The 22,764-nt window shown below is 35.8% G+C and overlaps 3 protein-coding genes across 12 annotated transcripts in view; all 3 read left to right on the top strand.

The window, feature by feature from the left end:
* LOC143909794 (dual 3',5'-cyclic-AMP and -GMP phosphodiesterase 11-like) overlaps window positions 1-22,764 on the top strand; it is a 351,948-nt gene that overhangs the window by 312,002 nt on the left and 17,182 nt on the right. For all 8 annotated transcript variants that reach the window (XM_077427969.1, XM_077427970.1, XM_077427971.1 and 5 more), the window contains one exon: window positions 2,919-3,069. In XM_077427969.1, coding sequence (XP_077284095.1) covers window positions 2,919-3,069 — 151 coding nt within the window. The remainder of the gene's footprint in view (window positions 1-2,918; window positions 3,070-22,764) is intronic.
* The window catches only part of LOC143909790 (uncharacterized), a 743,449-nt gene continuing 735,077 nt past the window's right edge, over window positions 14,393-22,764 (top strand). Inside the window, exon 1 of one of the 2 annotated variants that reach the window (XM_077427962.1) lies at window positions 14,393-15,214. The gene's annotated coding sequence lies outside the window, so the exon portion shown is untranslated. The remainder of the gene's footprint in view (window positions 15,215-22,764) is intronic. The other variant, XM_077427964.1, reaches the window with a different exon arrangement.
* On the top strand, window positions 14,395-22,535 carry LOC143909792 (uncharacterized). Of its 2 annotated transcripts, none has more exons than XM_077427966.1 (2): window positions 14,395-20,890; window positions 20,993-22,535. In XM_077427966.1, exons 1-2 carry the CDS (start codon window positions 16,031-16,033, stop codon window positions 21,290-21,292), a joined length of 5,160 nt encoding a protein of 1,719 aa, XP_077284092.1. In that variant the 5' UTR covers window positions 14,395-16,030; the 3' UTR covers window positions 21,293-22,535. The 2 variants fall into 2 exon arrangements, with proteins under 2 accessions (XP_077284092.1, XP_077284091.1); XM_077427965.1 differs by having other exon boundaries at window positions 14,403-15,071; window positions 15,202-22,535.

The raw sequence follows: 22,764 nt of genomic DNA on the forward strand, positions 1-22,764 counted from the left end.
TCGACGTGGGGATAATGACAGAACCGTTGGGCCGTCTCGACAACATCCCCCCCACCCCCACCCGACTCTTTGATGGTATCCCTAAGGGTAGTAGAAACAATCATTCACCTCTATCAGTCTCCACGTGCTTAGAATGGAACTTTTCCTAGTTTTTTTATTGGATGATGCTACAGTTGCATTCACGACTTTTACGCAAGCTTCCAATAAAACACATTCTCCTGTCTGAAAGATGGATAGCTACAATCTTGTCTGCCGTTTAGACTTTTTTATCCACGGTTTTCAGTTTAGATCTATCGAATTTGGTATTTTATCTAATGAGTCAGCAGTATAGCTTAGTGTTTGCGTTAATGCTTTTTCTTTATATGTTCCAAATCGGTCCCTACGAAAATGGCCCCTTTTGCGTGCTTCCATTGCCTCCACTAATTATCGTCAGAGTGTGCAATTTTTACAATGGCTTAGAAGAGAATATTGACCTATTTCATGACAGTTTAATTACTATTAGGAACTTATTTGCAAGATTGTTTTTTTGTTAACCCGTTCTTTTTTTCTTTTGTTTTTAACTTTAATCCCTTTCGCTTAATTTTCTACTGTTAATCATCATAATCTACTATTATTACGAACTTTTCATTATTTTTCATTTTGTATTGTTATTTTTTTCTTTTTTTTGGTTGCCTAATCCTTCATAGCAAGTTCCATTTTTTGACTTTATCTATGTTTTTTATGCTATCCGAAGAAACTTTTAATTGGCTATTTATTTTATTACCTTTATTTTAGCTGTTTCTCTCTGTATATTAAATATATAAATAAATAAATGCTAACTACCGAGAGGTTGCCGGGTTCGATCCCGTGGGTTGACCTCAATTGAAAAAAAATTATTCCGAGTATTCCTGTAATGTTGCTGCTCAGATCTTTGATATGTGCCAATTTATCTGATTTCATTCTTGAAACAATTCCTCATCAATTTGAAAAAACCATCCCATCTACTATTTGTCACCACTATTTTAATATGATTTCAAATTTATAATCTATAAATGCATATACATATGTATGTATCAATTTAATACCATATGTGTGTCGCCCAGGGGTAAAATCCGTAATGACATCATGGGAAAATATTTTTTTTTAATTAAATGATACTCTAACTTAGACCGTAGACGGTTTTTGCAATTAGTCAGAACTCAAAAGTCACATATATACTATGTACATACGTAAACGTCAAAAGACTTGTATGTATGTATGTATATAAACACGGCCAAGTAACGCCAGGCAATTCAGCTATTATTAAATGATATTTAAAACTTAAATGTATTATATTTTTATTTATTTTAAACCCATTTTTTGTGCGTAAATAATAACAATTCCAAAAATTTAACAAAAACACTTATATTTTACTTACCTCTTCTTTCCTTGCCTTCCGATTACAATTGAGTAAAAATTTTGGCTCTTATTATGCAATACCATAGATACATCAATTATAAAATTCGATATACAGCAAATTTTTGCGAGATATATGTACATTTTACACGGCATGTAAGTGGGTAGCATATTTTTTTTATAATAATCAACAAAATCTGAGATTCTATAAACTCAAATTTGCAAGAAATGGGGAATTGGTTGCCACTTTGGTAGAACCGTTTTAACAATAAAATCAGATAAATTGGCAAACTTTGATATGAAAAAATCGACTTGGAATCACATATATCCAAGGTCTGGCAAGCAACACCAGGCCAGGGAACGAACCCATGACCCTTCAATTGAAAGCATTACACTGAACTATGTTCCTGGTTCACGTGATTGTAAATAGATTACTATTCTAGCATATACCTATATTACATATGTATGTTTGTACATAGGAGAATATTTTTAAATGCGCCATATTGATAAATCAACTTTTAGATCGAATTCTCAACTCAATTGATTTTAAAAAATATATATACATACATACATATGTATGTATATTTATAATACAATTTCATTATACGTTTTTTAGATAAAATTATGAATACAATCATATATTTGCATCTATCATATAGGAGACAATTATCAAATGTGTCAATTGAAAATGCGCCATGTCTTATTATATAGTAAGGAAAATTTGATTGATTTTTTAAATACATTTTTATTGATTTATTCCGAGTATTGTTTTGTATATATATATATATATATATTTTATCAAATTTATACCTATCGACAAGATTCTGTGTGAAAATTGAATCATGTTTCAATGATGTCTTATCGAAGTTTCCCGCTGACGGAAAATTTCTCGATATCGTGACGGCTTGTCATTTACTTCCAACATGTACTACTACTTCTACGTCGCACCGTTGCCGAACTCATTATTGCTCGCATCGTCATCTCTTTCAGGAAACATCCTATTTCTTCTTCGAACTCCCCCAACCACCCCCTCGACTGCGACGCGTCGATTTTCAGCGAATTTCTTCGATTTTCGCAACCGAACAACAAACGACTCGCTCACTTGTTGAGTGCGTTTCAATCAATTTTAATTATCGACAATTGTCTCCTCGGCCGAAACGACGTATTCTTTTGAAGTGCACAAGTCAAAGAGGGTCGCAGAAACCGAAACAAATTATGCAGAATAATTTGGCGAAATTTTCCTCTCATCGTTGATTGGGGGTGAGGGGGGGGGGTGAGACCCCATCCTTTTAAAACTCACCGAGTTTAATTTGATTGTGCGTTTGTAATATTGTTATAAGTACAAAGGGAGTCTGTTTTTGACGGACGCTGGAGTTTTCCAGGCAAAATGTTATTTTGAATCGGGACGAGTCGAGTGGTGGGTTTGTTTTTCGCCCCGTAAATGGACGCATAGCGTGCGCCGTGGAAAATCACTCGAAAATTTCCCCGACAATTTTCCCTCCCTCCGACGTGGACTGTCTCTAATTTTAGACGCTTCTTTGCAGATGCTTAGTGTCGAAGTTGTTCGACGTGTGCCCGCGCTCCACGCTCAGGGAAATGGAGAGGAAGGAGGAGATTCGGGTACCTTGGGGCACTGGAATCGTGGGTTACGTCGCCGAAAGTGGAGAACCAGTGAACATACCTGATGCTTACAAGGTAATTGATGCTACATTTCTAATCAGGATTCATTTCATTAATGAAAAACTAATCATAATAAACAAAAATCACATGAACACTCTCATACTCACACCACATGAAGCTTGCACTATACAACATATGCATGTACTACCTATGCCTTTCGTATTGAAGCGAAATGCACCTTTTGTTTACATTTTACCAATAGAGAGATTGCGGGTTCAAATATCAGCTGGAATCGACAAATGTATTTAATTTATTCGATGATTACGAGCAGGGGCAGATCGTCTTTAAGAGGGCTGTACACCCGAAACCTTAATTTTGTCGCCGTTCCTTTCTTCGATATATATATTGAGCGAATGTATATATTGAGTGAATGCGACAATATATATCAATATATATATTAAGTGAATGCGACAGTTGCGCTTCAACCAGATAATACGTATTTTAAATCGACAAAATCGAGGTTTCGTATTCTCCAATTTTCCCCTCCGAAACTGGACCAATTTTTAAAAAAATTTCAGCATCGGTATGAGAAAGATATTTTCTATGCACCTGTGTGCGTATTTTTTTTTAAATCGACCGTTAAATAAGCACGCTGGACTCTTTTCGTGGGTGTAAAAAAGAGGCGTTTTTATAGATGTTTGGCGGCTCCAAGCTCCTATAAAAAATAACTAATCAAAAAAAATAAAACCACAGAAACATGCATATGGTGGCTATCCATAGCATATTGAAAAATAATTTCTCTAGTGCCTTAATTGAGGAAGGGAGAAGTGTAATACGTTTGTATGGACAAGGCGCTGGTGTCCAGCCCTCTTAAGGGCAACTGGGGCACTACCCCACACACATTTCTCCTAACCAAAAAAGAAAAAAAATGTACATATATTGTTGACGACTCGTCAAAAGTTTCTTAATCCCGCTCACAAGTGAATTATGAGCAGACCCGGTTCGTATTCAGTTCGGGGCAGTTGCTTATCTGACGTGATCCTGTGGTACTCTGGCATTTGCGAGTGGCACTATGTATAGAGTGCAGAGAAGAAAGATCCTTATTTCCGTATACAGATGGGCGCTTTTAGTTCGATGCGTTAATTTCTCTTTGGGGCCTATATTATATAACTATATGTTTCAAGCCATGCTTAAATTGTCAATCACTGTATATTAATTATTTCATTTTTATCATTGAATATTTTTTATTAATCATTTTGTTGCTTAGTGGTGGGTTGACGATCCAAATGAAAGGCCAAAGTCTCCATTTTTAACCCCCGAATGCACTTAAACAGCGGATACTCTCTCTCTCGCATGATCCCACGTTACAATGTTTTAGCTTTTTTTAGAACACATAATGAACGAAGTCGATAATTTGTCAACAACTTACTAATTTATATAAGTACTACTATATTATATTAGTTCAATTTTTGGAAAAAATAAATGTATAGGGGAGTGGGAGGGGGGAGTAGGAGGACTGAACCTGACTATAACCCACAATGTTATAGCTTAACCCTTTGAGTGCTGACATCTTTTCTATTGAAAGCCCGCCACGCCGATAATTTTTCCAACATTTCCAACTAGAGTTATTTAGAAATCCAATAGAAAGCAGGTATCAAAATTGTAGCTAATCTAAACAAACCCTAGATAACTACCACTGAGGATTTCGAGTTTTGTAAAGGTGTGTTTAGATTCTCTAATATATCTTGCAACAACATAAAATAAACAAAATAAGCATATTAATTAATGTATTTTTCCAAAACTAGTTCATCTTCATTGTTATTAAAATGTAATGCTCACAATCCAGCAGCGTGGTCTAGTGGTAAGTGTTGTATTCTCTCGTGCTAGAGGTCACGAGTTCACTTCCCTCTAGAGTCTCGTTGCTGGCCAGACCTTAGTTTGTCGAGGTCGGTCGTTTCATATCAGAATTTGTCAATTTTTCTGATTTGAAACGATTCCTGCAAAATTGGCTTTTTTATCCAATTTTCTATTGCGAAAAACCTTGAGTTATTATTATCTCTTAGGTTTCGCCAGATTTTCTCTATGGATGGTTATTGAAATAGAAATATTTCGAATTGTTACATAATAAATAATGTTATTATTCGTATTGTTTACGATGTTTATATTAATGTCTGATCATAGATGTCAGATGTTATTTCGATTTGTTTGTATGTTTATTTATTTTTTTTAATAATATATGTATTTATTTATTTATTTATTTTATTAATTGAAAAATCAACAGACAGGATGTACAGAGATAGGTATAAAAAACACAAAAAGTAAATAAATAATATATGTAACACCCGAGTCCAATAATAGATTTTTACAAAAATGAAAAAGATAAATATAAGGAAAACAAATTAAAAAGTAAAGAATAAAGGCATGACAAAATATGTAGTACATTGCATAATTAAACTATAGTATTAAAATATTTGGAAAAGGTTATAAGATAGAATATAAGAAGAAATTGAAATTTACAAATATAAAAAACAAATGAAAAAGGTAAATACAAAATAAACAAATGAAATGGAAAGGAATGAAAGCTATAATATGATTAAATAGCACATTACATAACTAAACTAAAGTATAAAAATAATGGAAATATTGGAAAAATAGAATAGAAGAAAAAATGAATCAATCGGTCAAGATTCTCTTGATGTTAGACCTGAATTGATGTAGGGAAATACCAAACAGATCAACCTCATTCAGCTCTCCGTTAAACATACGATAAACGCGCTGCAGATAAAAATATTTTTGGGAATTAGTATTGAAAGGATCAAGTGAAAAGAGTGTAACGCGTCTAGGGTATCGAACTGGGATTCTGAAATTAACCTTATTCAGTAAATCAGAACAATCAAGGAAACCATTTATGAGCTTAAAGAAGAATATAGCATCAGAATGTCGTCGCCTGACAGAAAGATTGTTAAAAGAAAGGATTTTTAAAATGTCGGAAACAGTAGAATGGGTATAGGTAGGAAAAAGGTAGCGTAAGGATTTAATAAATTTAAGTTGAACTTTCTCAATACAATTAATATGGGATAAATAAAAAGGTGACCAGATAATTGAGGCAAATTCAAGGTGAGACCTTACAAAGGAAAAATAAAGTAATTTTAGTACATAAGGATCATTAAAGGGTTTTGTTGAGCGGAGTAGGAATCCAAGAGATTTAAATGCTTTGTTGGTAATAAAAGAAATATGTTCAGAGAAATCTAGTTTATTATTGAGTATTACACCAAGATCCTTAATAGAAGATGACGTGTTAAGGATTGAATGATTTAATTGATATTGATTAGTAATAATTGACTTATTTCTAGTGAAATTTAAAATAGAGCATTTTTCTAGATTAATAAAAAGATCATTATTTAAACAATATATAGAGAATCTATCTAGATCTTCTTGTATCTTATGACAATCGTCTATGGTGTATATAGGTTTGTAAATTTTTAAATCATCAGCGTAAAGAAGTATAAAGGAATGTTTGAAGATGTATGAGATATCATTAATATAGAGTAAAAAGAATAAGGGACCTAAATGCGACCCTTGTGGGACACCGGAAGGAATATGTCTAAGTGATGATCTAAAACCATTGAGAATTATGATTTGGTGACGATTTAGTATATACGAAGAGATCCAACGAAATAAATTTCCTCGGATTCCAAGGGACCAAAGTTTATTGAGTAAAAGGTTGTGATTGATTTTATCAAAAGCTTTAGAGAAATCCGTATAAACGACGTCTATTTGGATTCGTTTGTCCATATAAGATGTTAGAGTACTAGTGAAATTAAGCAGGTTAGTCTCTACCGATCTCCCCTTAAAAAAACCATGTTGTTCAGGTATAATGTAGTTTTTGAAATTGGAGAAAAGGAAATTATAGATAATTTTTTCAAAGATTTTACTAATGACAGATAGTTTAGATATAGGACGGTAATTCTCAATAAGATTCTTATCACCTTTTTTAAAAATAGGGGTGATGTAAGATAATTTCCAATAGTCAGGAAATTTACCGTTCGACATAGAAAGATTGAAAAGGATTGTTATGGGAAGAGATAATGGGACAGCACATTTAACAAGGAAAAAAGAAGGCAAACCATCACAACCCGCACCAAGATTAACATTGAGAGAGTTGATGTGACTGAGTACAGTAGATAAGTCAAAATGAAAAGTAGATAAGTTACAAGAAGAAGTATCTGTATTAGAGATAGAAAGGTTAATGGTAGAATCACTATTGAAAGTGGAGTCAAAATAGTCAGCAAAAATGGTACAGATTTCAGAACCATGTGAAGCCGACTTATTTCCATAATACATTACGGAAGGATATGAAGAGGAGGTATTTTTTTTTGAATTTATATATGACCAAAATGATTTGGGATTAGTTTTAATATTATTTTGAATAAGAGAAATATAATTTCTAAAGCAGATTAAAGAATATTTTTTAATTCGAGCTCTTAATAGTGAAAAACTTTGATAATCTAAGGGATTTGAATAAATTTTAAATTTTTTATGGAATTTGTTTTTTTCTTTTATTATTTTAATAAGAGACGATGTAAACCAAGGGGGATATTTGGTACGCTTAGATTTAAGAGTAAAAGGGACGTGGCATTCAATAATATTTTGTAAGGTATCGTAAAATTTTTTACAAGCTAAATCAATATTTAAATTGGACAAAAGTGAATTCCAATTGATATCGCTTAAAATTGGAATAATTGTAGCATAGTCAGCTTTTCTAAAGAGGAAAGTTTTATTATAATTATAATTCAAGGGTGAAGATTTGTTGTAAATTATTGAGATGCAAAAGGATAAATGATGAGAATCTTCATGGATTAGCGTAGAGTCAGCACGAGAAATATATAAGGGGAAACTACTAATAGCTAGGTCAAGAATACGATTATTAGTATTTGACAAATAATTGTATTGATAAAGTTTATTATAAGATAAGAATTGAGTAAAGGAAAGGGAAGAAAAATTAATACAATTGGAAGGAAATAGATGCAGATTTGAGTCGTATTTTGTCCAATCAATAGTGGGAAGATTGTAATCACCGAGTAAAATGAATCGATCCTCTGGATAATTGGTTATTAGATCAGATACTTTATTTAAATGGGTAACTAATAGAGTTTGGTGAGAATTACCAGGAGGAATATAGACAGTACAGATATTTAGTTTAAAAAATTTAGTGGTAATAGTAATCCAAAGGTCTTCTGTGGAAGTTAACCAATTATTTTGAATGACAGAGGGTAGATTATTTTTCACAGCTATGATTACACCACCACCAAATATTTGGTTATGAAGAGAATAATCTCTGTCACGTCGAAACACCTGATATCTGGCATCAAAAAACTCACTATTATTGAATGAGTCATTTAGCCAAGTTTCTGATAGACAGATAATATCATAATTATTAACTAATACATTTTGAAGAAAAGAGTCAGATTTAGTTCGGAGACCTCTGACATTTTGATAATAAATGACAAGACGATTAGAAGACATTGTAAAAAAGGAAGTAGATAGAGCACGTACTGATATAAATATAAATATCCATATGCATAAATGAAAATAGATATATGCATATAAACATACACATAACTGCATACACAGATAAAGATATGGAATTATTAAGCAAACCATCCTTGGTGATACCAGTTGAAATGCAAAGGTATACATGGACATTATACCTTTGTATTATATGATGTATCGATTCTTAATCTGTTTAGCACATTCGCCGCTTTGGAGCAATCTGTAAGGCGAATGTGCATGATTAATTGAAGAATGAAAAATGAAAAATACACAGCAGTTAGTAAACGAGTCCTTATAAACGTTGACAAATGAATGACACAGATCACACGATCCATGTTCAACGCATTTTTTGTCAATGCTACCTTTAAAGGTTTAGCAGGTAGTATTCTTGTTTACTTTGCACATGCAAAAATTCACAACGCCTGTCGGCGTTTGGCAACGAAACGCCGATCGGCGTTGGTCAACATTCAAAGGGTTAATGGCCAACTTTAAGTAAACGACCAACTATGATGGAAAGTAGAAGAAATGATAAGAGAAAAAGTTTCCAATACTTACGACACACATCCCTCAAGGACGATGGTTCCTTTACATCTCTGCGAGTGGTTATGGGTTTGGGTTCGTCACACCCCATCGCTCCATGTCTCACTATTTCGCTCCTCGGATTCCTTGGGCTGCTGCTCTATCTTCGTAATGGTCGAATTTCCAATAATGGCGTTACAAATGTCCGTCGGTCCGTTCGACAAATGCCTCTCCCCGACATCTTTTCTCCGTCGTAATCCCGCTGCGGCGGTTCTCAAAATGCGGTCCGCCTACGTGACTGATTGTGACCATCTGACGATTTATGACCGCCATTTGTTATACGACTGGACGAAAGCTGGACGAGAATCTCGGCCGGGTATCATCCCCGGTCCGTACATACGTCAAATCGCCTTATCCGAAAATGACTCCTCTGAGGATTCTGTCACGTCAAAATCTCGACGAAAATACCACCACCCTTCAATATCGTACAGTGACAGCTTACACTGTGGATCACTTACTTTTAAGCTACACGAATCAATGACTTTTTATTTTAATATTTATTTATTATTTTAATAACAATGCCCAAATGTGACCTGGCATGTTGCCCCAATGAAGTCTTACAAAAAAAAAAGAAAAGAATAATAAAAATTACCAATCATTCATCTCATTCAAATAGACTCGTGTTGAATCTCATGAAACTGACCAGTTCATCAACATGACAATTAAACAGGTCCAAATGTTCATCACCTCACACAAGAAACCAGATAGCCTTGACAAGAAACGAGTTCTTGAAATCAGACGTTTTCGCAGGAATGGGTTGGAAAAGTAAACGATGTCGCAAAGCTCTACCGCATTCAGGCGCCCAAAATTTAAGTTCCGATAAAATCGAAAGGTTGTCAATACTTCCCTTAAATACTCCACAGAAATATTTGGAAAAGATAGTGAGTCAAAGCCTAGCCTACCTTGTAAAAAGGCAGTGGGAAATAAATGGGGGTAATATTTATATTTCCTCATATAAAGGCATCCAAGAAACCTTTTTTAAACTCTTTCTATCAAGAGAGAGAATTTAATTTCAGTTAATGTGCAACTTGTCAGGTCACATTGGTCATTATTGTTATTATTTTTATCATCTATCCATTTATATAATGTATTTATTATAATAATAAATCAAATATAAATAAATAAAGTCAATTTTAATTCAATTTTAATCAAATTTGTATTTATGATGCTCTGTGAAATGACTATTAATTGTTTATCGATGTTTGTAACTGGTCAGGAAGGCACATTGGGGTTTACCTGTGAGGCCTTCTTGGAATTTATTTATTTATATACACGTGCATGTAAATATAACTAAATATGAAAGACAGTTTGCACGTTTCAGACTGGTTCGTCTTAAAAAAACTAATAAAGATGTTGAAACCCAACCCAATTGTTGTTAAAATAAGAAGAAAATAGTACCTTCGTAATCTATTTTACTATCCTATGAAACATTTCTTGAAAAGTTAACACCTAATAAAGCAAATCATCAATTAGAAAAGCGCACGTTCTTTCTTTCACACATACAATATTCAACACCAACCCCAATCATTGTTCCTGCCCTTCAAATTCCATACCATCCAGAGAGCAACGTAAAACATCGAAAAAAAACCCACCCCATATTTAATTTTAATAATAGAACCCACCCGATTTAATCAACCCAACCCTCAAACGACCTTCTTTGTCTTGGGTACCATTCGAGCAACTTATATATGTATGTACCTCTCATTCGGTATTCTAATTTCCCACAGTACATACGCAAAATTTTGCACGACTCTCACCCACTAAGCCCCATTCGAAATAGATAGCCCAGAGCATGTGAGACAATAAACACGCCATTACATTGATAAAAGGAACGTTTTAAATCGTCGTTTATTATTGAAACTGTGAGCGCCACGTGTCCTATGATAGCAGGTGCTAAAGCTTCGACGACGATTACCACAACTCGCACGTGCGATCTCGTACGCGCGTGACGCGAAAAACAGAACGGGGTCCTTCCCATCTCTGAAAATTTAATTTAAGGTTTAAAAAAAACCCTGAAGGAGTGTATTTTTCGCCCACCCTCGTGCTCGAAATCCCTTATGGATTTCGGAAACAGATATTTTGGCCATAAATTCTATTTTTATAGCCGAAACGAGATACGCTCTGTATATAATTGGAGTCTGAAGAATTAGCTCGGTGCAGTTTCTGTGTCGTCTCCTCCACTAGGCGAACATGGTTAGTTCATTGTGGCAAACGTGACTGAAAGAAAGTGCTTTCAATTGCCGCACAATGGCCGTCCATCATACTTTGCCGCCTGGAATCAGAACACACAATGCTTCCATATCAAGAGATGTGCTCGAGTGATTCATAATCTCGCTCAGACTCCTCGTCACATTCAGAATGACTTTTTTGTTGTTTTTTTTTTCTCCTTGATTTACCAGCACTCTTACCTGGTAGGTAATTTGACGCTGAGAATTTTTCCTCATGTCTGTTCTTAGCAATGCACTGTGGGACGGAATATTATTATGTAAATAATCATATGTAAGGTCTTATCTGCATTATCTCACGCTTCGTTTGAGTAATATGCGAAATCATTTTTTGCTTTCCTAACATTCAGGCATTTCAGGTCAATATTATAATACAAACTAGTGTTGTACCCGATGAAATTTTATTTATTTTTTTTTTACAGAAAGGCCTTACAAGTAACCCCAATGCGCCTTCCTGACCAATTACAAACATTGCAGCATTTTATTTATTTATTTATTTTTATTATACATACATATAAAAGTCGCTGAATTACGCGACACTGAAAAACTCGCAAATTAACGAGACATCTATGAATTGTACATAAATTTTATTGTACATTAATCAAGCTCAAATAATGGTGACATAGTAGGTAGGAAGGATATTTAGCCAATTTTACCGGGAACCGTTTCAACAATGAAATCAGAGAAAATTGGCAAACTCTGATCGATTTGGAGTCATAAATATTCAAGTCTGAGCAGCAGCACTACAGATATACTCAGAAAAATTCTTTTCAATCGAGGTCAGCTCATGGGATCGAACCCGGTGCCTCTCGACGCTAAGCAGAAGCTTAACGACCGAGCTATGCTGCTGGCTATATCATCGCATGGGTGTTGGTATATTAAGTTATTAAATAAAATAAAATTAAAAGAAATTTCTCGATCCGCACGCGGTCGATTTTTTTTCAAATACCTTTTAAATATATTTAATTTAATATTTATATTAAATGTTTAATATGAAAAAAATGGTAAAAAATACGTACCTACCTGGTGGTAAATTCTCTGTCAAGAGGACACATTGGTAGCAAATAGTATATATAGAAGTTTTTCTTTTGTTGTTGTATTCGTATATATGTTTTGGTAGTGGTTTAGATGTGACGTATTTACATATGTACTATGTATGTCGAATCGAAACGACTATTATATGTATAATAGTAAGGCGGGCGTTATCAAAGACAGACAGACACACAGAATATTATATATATAATGATGATATATCAGACAGTTCCTTACAAACAATTGCATTCACACTAAAAAAAAACAGTACATTAAATAAAATCACTGTTTGAGTTTGAGTGGAATATGAAAACAATTGCAAAGTTTCAAAACGATTTGAAGACTGCAGGAATTTTAGCTCAATCTTTTGCGAAAGCCAACTAATAAGAGGCTTATAAAAATGAAAAATGTCAAAAATGCCAAAAAACCACCTGAGACAAGTCGGAGCAAACGATCCTGGAAATGCCACACCAGGATCGTCTGTTATCATCTGTCTCTGCTGACTATCCTGGAAAAGGCACATAAGAAATAAGATAAGGTTTAGAGAAGAGAAGATAGAGTATTGAAGGAAAATAAAAGTCATATAATGTGATTTACATTCATGCATAGATTGGTATGTTCGAACATCTACCATCTTACGACAGGCTAGAGGTTTCATGAGATGTTTGAGAGATGTGTGAGAAAAACTGTGAGATGTTTGAGAATCAATGTTGTGATCACGGGTTCGATTCCAACTGGTTGCTGCTGACCAGACCTTAGATATGTGACTCCAGGTCGATCGTTTCCTGCCAGAGTTTGCTAGTTTATCTGATTTTCATTGCAACGGTTCCAACAATTTGGCATCCCTGTCCTATCTCTTTCGCGAAAATTCAAGTTATTCAGCATCTATATTTTTGCTGATTTCTATAAATGCTGCAAATTTTGTCCATATACTATATCTCTGTGGATGTTGATTGTATGTAATATAATAACACACATATCGTGTTTAATGTCAATAATTATGTAGAATTAATAAATCCCAATCTATCAAGCACACTTGTCGAATTGGAGTAATCTGTTAAGTGTGTGCATGATTGATTGAAACGGATGGAATATGGTTGCCAATTTGTTGGAACCGTTTCAATGAAATCAGATAAATTGGCAAACTCTGGTAGGAAACGATCGACCTTGGAGTCACATATCTAAGATCTGGCCAGCAGCACAACCAGAGATTAAACCCGTGACCACTTTAATGTTGCTGGTTGAGACTTACAACCTCAATTGTAAACAACTTACAGTCAGAAATGAGACTTACAGTCAACGTGTAAATCCAAGATCCAAGCCACGTGAGTAACATCTAGATACACCTTTTTGCGCGAGCAGGATACAACAGGAACAAGAGGAACAGGCTTTTCCTCCCGTATCCTGCGCGCGCACATTAAAAAAGGCTGTATGACACAAAGAGAGATAATTTCACTGCATGCCACTGATATATATTATACACTAGCTGTATTACCCGGCTTCGCTCAGTGTTTATAATATAAACCGCTTAAACATGACTAAGCTAATTTAATTAAAAAAAAAAAAAAATTAAAAAAAAATTTAAAAATTAAAAAAAAAAATAAAAAAAAAATAAAAAAAAAATCAAAAAAAAAAATTAAAAAAAAAATAAAAAAAAAATAAAAAAAAATTAAAAAAAAATTTTTTTAAAAATCAAAAAAAAAAATCAAAATTTTTTTTGCCTTCTAGGGCTTCGCCCTCGGCGCCCCCCTGAGCCTTTGCCTTCTAGGGCTTCGCCCCTCCACGCCCCATGAGCAATTGCCGTTTAGGGCTTCGCCCCCCTTAGTTAATGCCTTTTAGGGCTTCGCCCCTCCGCACCCCCATGATTAAATGCCGTCTAGGGCTTCGCCCCCCTTAGTTAATGCCTGTTCCGACTTTTGTAATGACGTGTGGCAAACAGTCTTATTAACTGATTGTCGATTGGCATTATTGACGAGTTGGCATTAGTGTCGGCCCAAGCGGAAATACGCGACGGTCGACAGAGTTCGAGCAGACGGCGTACGGACAACTTGTGTTCCGTACGCTCCGCTGAACCACCACGTGCAAATTTTACATTTCAATAAACTACATCAAACCATTATCGAAGTCTTTTCCATGATGGTCACTTCGAACCGGACACCAGTAACCTAGGCCACAACACCAAACGGACAAACCAATAGGAAAAAACGTGGTCGAGAAAAAATGGATGTCAATTAAGAAATCGGTATCGTTCCTTTGTTACTATCCATACCTTTCCAATACTAATAACATGTTTGCTTCTATTTCAGCAATATATTGATTGATGTACAGAGGTACATGACCGCGTGATTGACGCAGAAAATATATAAATAAAAACATAACCTACAAAGACGCATGGGACACAGAGGTAATCCAAAATTATCGGAACGATCACATAAACATCGTAAAGGATATTCAAGTAAGTGAATGTATTCAATCTCAGGCAATCTGTTCAAAAGGCAATCATGTGGGTAGGTCAGTTTTTAAAAATATGTTTTAAAGTATAACAATTAATTAACGCGATTGTATAAAATAATATCGCGCTACGAAGGAATGTTTCATCGGTCGCATCGAAATTCGTATTAAAAGTGTAAAATCAGATGTAGTGTAAAATTAGCAAAGCACGTGGGGAATTATACTTGTAGCCCCAAAGTGGCTTAAACCAAGTACATACCGGTATATTCATATACCGGCAGATCTCTTTGTTTCTTAATGTGTGTAGAAACTTTCTCCCCCCTCCCCCCTCCACAATAAATGTGGAATTATACTTGTAGCCCCAAAGTGGCTTAAACCAAGTACATACCGGTATATTCATATACCGGCAGATCTCTTTGTTTCTTAATGTGTGTAGAAACTTTCTCCCCCCTCCCCCCTCCACAATAAATGTGGAATTATACTTGTAGCCCCAAAGTGGCTTAAACCAAGTACATACCGGTATATTCATATCGGTAGATCTTTGTTTCTTAATGTGTGTAGAAACACCCTCCCCCCCCCCCCTTCCACGATAAATGTGGAATTATACTTGTAGCCCCAAAGTGGCTTAAACCAAGTACATACCGGTATATTCATATCGGTAGATCTTTGTTTCTTAATGTGTGTAGAAACACCCTCCCCCCCCCCCCTTCCACGATAAATGTGGAATTATACTTGTAGCCCCAAAGTGGCTTAAACCAAGTACATACCGGTATATTCATATCGGTAGATCTTTGTTTCTTAATGTGTGTAGAAACACCCTCCCCCCCCCCCCCTTCCACGATAAATGTGGAATTACACTTGTAGCCCCAAAGTGGATTAAATCAAGTACATACCGGCATATTCATACATCGGTAGATCTCTTTGTTTCATAATGTGTGATGAAACAGTGGTGATTTAAAATAAATCACAAGACTTGTAGCCCCAAAGTGGTTTAAATCAAGCACCCACCAATTTAGGGTTGTAATTTCTTCCAAAATATGTTGGATAGATTCTGGTGATAATAGTTAAAGTAGAATATTAAGATTCACGGTTAATCATTGAATATTATTACCTTATCTCTACGAATAGTTCAATTGACAGCTATAGTAGAGAACAACTGTATTTATGAGACGAAATAGTGCAACTTTCTGAAACAAATGTCAAGTGCTGAAAACGAGGAAATAGAAGCTTCGACTTCCAAGTCGCATAAAGGTCGAAATCCAACTAGGGACGTAGAACCTATTAGAGACAGGTCAAGCTCTAGAATACATCAGACTCGAAGTCAGACTCAATCGATAGAAATATTAGCGAAGGAAAATAAAGTAGAAGTTATAATGACGTCAATAGAATTAAGGTATTCAGGCGCGGTACAAAGACTAAAAGGAAAAATAGATAAATCCTCCGAATTAGATGAAGGACAGTATCAAACCATTAAAGAAGCATACGATTATGTCCGAAAACTCCATTACGAATATTTAGATAACCTTACAGACATACCGAAAGCGGCCAAAATAGACGAAGAGTACGATGCAATTACAATAACAGTTAAAAATCTTAAAGCAGCATTAGATTGCCAATCCTTTCAAGATAGTAAACTAAAGGTAGAGCAAGCAACAATTAAATTTGCTAGAGATAAGTTACCGACGTTAACCATTCCCACATTTCAGGGAGATCCATCTGAATGGCAATCGTTTCAACAAGCTTTTAAGAATATAATAGGAAACAAAACGGAATATTCGAATGTCACGAAATTGCAATATTTGCATCAATCCTTAATCGGTCCCGCTTTGGCAGCTGTATCAGGTTTAGATATTAGCTCAGACAATTACGAAATAGCTTGGAGTATTTTAGACAAGCAATATAATTTACCAAGACTTAATCTCAAAACTAGGATTAATTCACTTTGTGACTTAAAATTAATCACAAGAGAATCACATATCGAATTGAGAAATCTATTGAATCAGGTAACAGTGTGTATTAAAAACATTGAATCGTTGGGTTACGCGAGAGAAATTTTAGATCCATGGGTAACATGTTTAGTTCTAAGGAAATTACCTTTTAATATAGTAAGAGACTGGGAAATATCGCTGGTTAGCAGAGAAATGCCACCATATGAAAGTTTAGAGACATTCTTGCAGAATAGATGTAATGTATTACAATCTACTGCATCTGTAACTACGGTGAAGGAATTCCCTCATAGTCGTCAAAGAATCATGAGAACTCATGTCGCGAACAAAAACCCATCAAGTAAGGTAAACGCATGCGCATTCTGTCGAAATAATCATTTCATAGGCAAATGTGATAAATTCAAAGCAAAATCCAGTATGGAAAGAAATGAATTCGTTAAATCTAATAACATGTGTTTTAAATGTTTAAATTCATCGCATAAGATAACAAATTGCAAGTCTAACTATAATTGCTTAAGGTGCAAACAAAACCATCACACTTTGTTGCATCAGGACGATACATTTAGTTCCAATAATACGGGAAGGAAGTCAATTAATGCTCATTCTACTCATTTCTCTCAAAGGGAGATAATTTTACCGACGGTACAAGTAGACATTATAACGTCCAATGGAACGGTCGTTAAGGGTCGCACATTATTAGATTCCGGCTCACAAGTCAACTATGTTACCACATCTTTCGCTAAGAAGAATAACTTCAAGTTAGAGAAAATCTCTCAAAAAATTGTAGGTATCGCTAATCAAGAAAGTAGCATTCGTCACATCACCAAGGTGACCATAAGGTCTTCAACCACTAATTACTCAACCAAAGTGTTGTGTTTGGTATTACCAGAAATTACTGGCGAAATTCCAACTGTGAAACTGGATCAACAGTTAATTTCAATACCAGCGGGAATCAAGTTATCAGATCCCCTTTGGAATAAACCGACGCCAATCGATTTCTTGCTCGGCGCCGAGATTTGCGTTCATGCTATGAAAGCAGGAACCATCCAGTTAGGAAAAGGTATGCCTATCTTAAAGGATACCGAATTCGGATGGACAATAGTTGGTCCATATCCCGAAGTAAATAATGCTCCAGGGAAGAGCCACATAGGCTTAAGTCAATTAGACAGTCACATTCAAAACTTTTGGATGATCGACCAGGTTCCTATGGTAAAACATCAATCTCTTGAGGAGAAAAGATGTGAGGAACATTTCCAAGCACACACATCACGAGATAAAAACGGTAGATTTTGTGTAGCTTTACCATATAAAAATTCCCCGGTAGTATTAGGAAGTTCATTACACATTGCGGAGAAAAGACACAAAACTTTGGAAAGACGTTTTTTAGCCAATAATAATTTAAAAATGGAATACAATAAAGTTTTAGAAGAGTACATAAATTTAGGACATATGTCAGAGTGTGAACCTCCGGAGGCACATGAGGTTCATTGTTATTTACCTCATCACGTCGTGGTTAAGGAGTCTAGCCTTACCACTAAATATCGTGTAGTTTTTGATGCGTCCGCAAAGACAACGTCTAATATCTCACTAAATAATATTTTGATGGTGGGACCTAATGTCCAATCAGATTTGTTAAGTTTACTACTCAACTTTCGACTCCATAAATACGTGATTACTGCGGATATTAAGCAGATGTACCGACAGATTCAAATAGCAGAGAAAAATAAAAATGTACAACGAATCATTTGGCGAACAGATCCCCAGAGTAAATTCAAGCATTACAAGCTTAATACAGTAACATTCGGAACTGCTTCAGCCCCATTTTTAGCTACTAGATGTCTAAATCAGTTAGCAGAGGAGAATAGAAACAAATATCCCATCGCTAGTAAAGTGATCGAACGTGATTTTTATGTTGATGATTTGCTCACGGGAACTAATACTATTGAAGCTGGTAAATTATTAAAGGTTCAACTGGAAACCATATTATTATCAGCCGGTATGCCCTTAAGCAAATGGACATCGAACAACTCCGATATAATCACGGATGTTAAAGCTGACGATTGTTCAGATTTTAACTTCTCTAACGAATCACACAAAACTTTAGGTTTATTTTGGAAACCGCGGGAAGACGTTTTTGTATTTAAGGTTCAAACCGAAGTCGAGACTGAAAATATAACAAAAAGAAACTTTTTATCAGTAATTAGTCAGATCTTCGACCCATTAGGACTATTATCTCCATTGTTAATTAATTATAAGATATTAATGCAATCTGTCTGGCAACAAACCATTGGTTGGGATGAATTCATTCCTCAGACAATCTTCAAAAAATGGAAAGATTGTCAATTATCCAATACAGTCATGAAACTTTATAAAATTCCTAGATTGATAATACTAAATAATGTCATTAATATACAGGCACACGGATTTTGTGACGCATCCGAGAAAGCTTATGGTGCTTGTATTTATGTAAAATGTACTGATCAATTGGGAAATTCCAAATGTCATCTTGTGTGTTCTCGTTCGAGAGTCGCTCCGCTCAGTTTTGTAACTATTCCGCGTTTAGAGCTGTGCTCCGCTATGTTATTATCAAAGTTAATGAAGTCAACAATAGACCAATTAACAATTCATATTAATGAAAAATATTATTGGACGGATTCAACCGTCGCATTGCATTGGATTAGAGGAGAGTCATGTAAATGGACCACCTTCGTTGCCAATCGAGTGGCCGAAATCCAATCAATATCTCAACCCATTGAGTGGTACCATGTCTCCTCTACAGACAATCCAGCAGATTTAATTTCTCGAGGGACTCAACCATCAGAATTAAATCATAATTCGTTATGGTGGGACGGCCCTAGTTGGTTGAAATTAGACGAATCACGATGGCCTCGAAGACCTCCTGAGATCACAATAGATCTTCCAGAGAGAAGGGTAGTCACTAACGCTACCCTTGTGAGGGAAAATAATTGGATAGATAAACATTCTCATCTTCCAAGACTCCTTCGAGTTTTATCATATGTTCGTCGGCCACTAAGGAATAAACAATTAAACGTTAAAGAAAATAACGAACCGTCCGCTTTAGAATTAAAAGATGCTTTAAATAATTTGATAAGGTTATCGCAAATGGAATCATTTCCATTGGAATATCGTTTGCTGAGCAAGGGACATCCAATTCCCAGTAGCAGTAAATTAGCTAAATTGTCCCCTCTATTCCACGAGAATTTAATTTGTGTTGGAAGTAGACTTCCTCTGGGAACAACTCTATCAACGTCACCCATTATCTTGTCAAATAAGCATAAACTTACACACATGATTGTCCGAGATGCGCACTTGAAATATATTCACTTGGGTACTCAAGCCTTACTGTCGTTATTGCGGCAGACCTATTGGCCATTGGCCGGACATAATACTGTCAAAGGAGTGGTGCGTTCATGTGTCATTTGTTTCAGAAATAAACCACTGTCACACAATAGATTAATGGGATTACTCCCGCTTGAACGTACCACTGCGAATTTTCCTTTCAGTCATGTGGGGATAGATTTCGCAGGACCTTTTCCTGTGAAGAGTGGTTGCAATAAGAATTCTAAGATAATTAAGGGTTACGTTTGTGTCTTTGTGTGTTTTTCCAGTAAGGCAGTTCACTTGGAACTTGTCGGAGACTTAACGAGTTCAAATTTCTTAAATTGTTTAAGAAGATTCGTAGCCAGACGTGGCAGGCCCAATACGATATATTCCGACAATGCTACTAATTTTGTCGGTGCAAGTCGTGAACTCGTTAATTTAGTAAAATTAATTTACGAACGTCCTCATGAGGAGAAGCTACTACGGTATGTAGCCTCCGAAGGGATTCGTTGGAAGTTTAACCCGCCAAGGGCGCCTCACATGGGAGGGCTGTGGGAAGCAGCGGTTAAATCCATGAAGATTCATTTAAACAAGGTGTTAAAGGCCACCACCTTAAATTTCGAATCATTTTGTACGGTATTGACTCAAATAGAAGCTTGCATGAATTCCCGTCCTCTTAGTCCCTTGTCTTCGGATCCACTAGACCTTTTACCCCTCACACCTGGACATTTCTTAATTGGCAGATCCTTACTCGCTCTTCCAATGGAGGTTAAATATAACACTAATGTCCATGCCAATCTGCTTCAGATACAATTGACCACAGCAGCATTTTGGAAACGTTGGTCGGCGGAATATTTACATTCTTTGCAGTTACGACACAAATGGAAGAAGGACTCGAGCAACAATCTGAGTGTGGGTCAAATGGTCCTGTTAAAGGAGGAACACATGCTGCCAACCCGATGGGTCTTGGGTCGAGTCACTAAATTGTATCCCGGACCAGATGGCAGAGTTCGAGTCGTCGACGTCTTTACTGCCAGCGGAGAGTTTCGTCGGTCCAGTCATCTAGTGGCGCCATTGCCGATTCTACCACAAGGACCACTTGACAGGAAGGAAGATCAGCAAGAGGGAGGAGAAACAGCAGCTTCAATTCCGTCAACTTCGGTAGCTTAGTTTAACCCGAAGACACTACCCCCAACTCATATTACTTATTAGATGTAATCATGAGTTTAAATCAGTCAATGTTAATAGTAGTACTCCGTAATTCACTTTAATTGTGTTGTGTGTATAATTTAAGCTATTTTCATTTTAACATTCGGCAGTATATATCTCCGAATTTAATCTAATCATTTTGTCTTTATAATATAAGACTTGTCTCATGTCATCACTCGGAAGGATTATATCCGAGTTTAAAATAAACTGTTCAAATTTGACAGTTAAAATTAGATTCATGATTTGTTAATGTTAGTCTCCAAGCCACACTTAATGGAGCATCTTAAATTATTTCATGTCTACTTAATTATAACCTGCCGGGAGTCATCCGCAGGTCTTATGTTTCTTGTTATGAAAACATAAGTTAACTCTTACTGTTTATAGTATTTATGTGAATCATAGAATAAGTAAATATTATAATACTGAACATTTCGATGTAACGTAGAGACATCTATAATCATAGTTCGCCTTCATTTCCTGCTTGTAGGAATGAATGAATGACTTTCCAATTTACTTTTAATTTAGCAATGTTTGTGCTACTTGTTGATGAAATCAAGTTAACTTAGGAGCATTACACTCACTAATCAAGTTTAGTTGATCGGTAATAGCTGATCTGTCTTGACAACTGTAACAGTGTCAACATTGTATTGTCTAAGTTAACATCAAGATGAGGAATGCTTAAGTTTTAAACCATATACAGTCCACTCTCTCTTCTTTAAAGTAAACTTATCTTGTAATGCTTATTCACAGCTTCAAAGGAGATTTCAAAAACTTTAATGTAAATAGAAACAACATTCACCAGAGGTATACCTATAAGTTGAAATATTACTGAACCAATAAATTGATTTTATCCTCACACTGGATGAGGCAAAGGTTTCATTATTCACCCTCTATTTAATTATTTTAAGAGCTATGATTTATTGTAAACGACTCGTCAGTAATGCTGTAACTCTGTAGAATAACTGTATTGTTCAACAGTTTTCCTATGTGGGACTATGTTCCGACTTTTGTAATGACGTGTGGCAAACAGTCTTATTAACTGATTGTCGATTGGCATTATTGACGAGTTGGCATTAGTGTCGGCCCAAGCGGAAATACGCGACGGTCGACAGAGTTCGAGCAGACGGCGTACGGACAACTTGTGTTCCGTACGCTCCGCTGAACCACCACGTGCAAATTTTACATTTCAATAAACTACATCAAACCATTATCGAAGTCTTTTCCAATGCCTTTTAGGGCTTCGCCCCCCGCGCCCCCAAGATTAATTGCCGTTTAGGGCTTCGCCCCCCTTAGTTAATGCCTTTTAGGGCTTCGCCCCTCCGCGCCCCCATGATTAAATGCCGTCTAAGGCTTCGCTCCCATGATCAGTTGCCTTTTAGGGCTTCGCCCCCCACGCCCCCAAGATTAATTGCCGTTTAGGGCTTCGCCCCCCT

This window comes from Arctopsyche grandis, chromosome 3 (genome assembly GCF_051622035.1).
Source record: "Arctopsyche grandis isolate Sample6627 chromosome 3, ASM5162203v2, whole genome shotgun sequence".
NCBI classification, from domain to species: domain Eukaryota; kingdom Metazoa; phylum Arthropoda; class Insecta; order Trichoptera; family Hydropsychidae; genus Arctopsyche; species Arctopsyche grandis.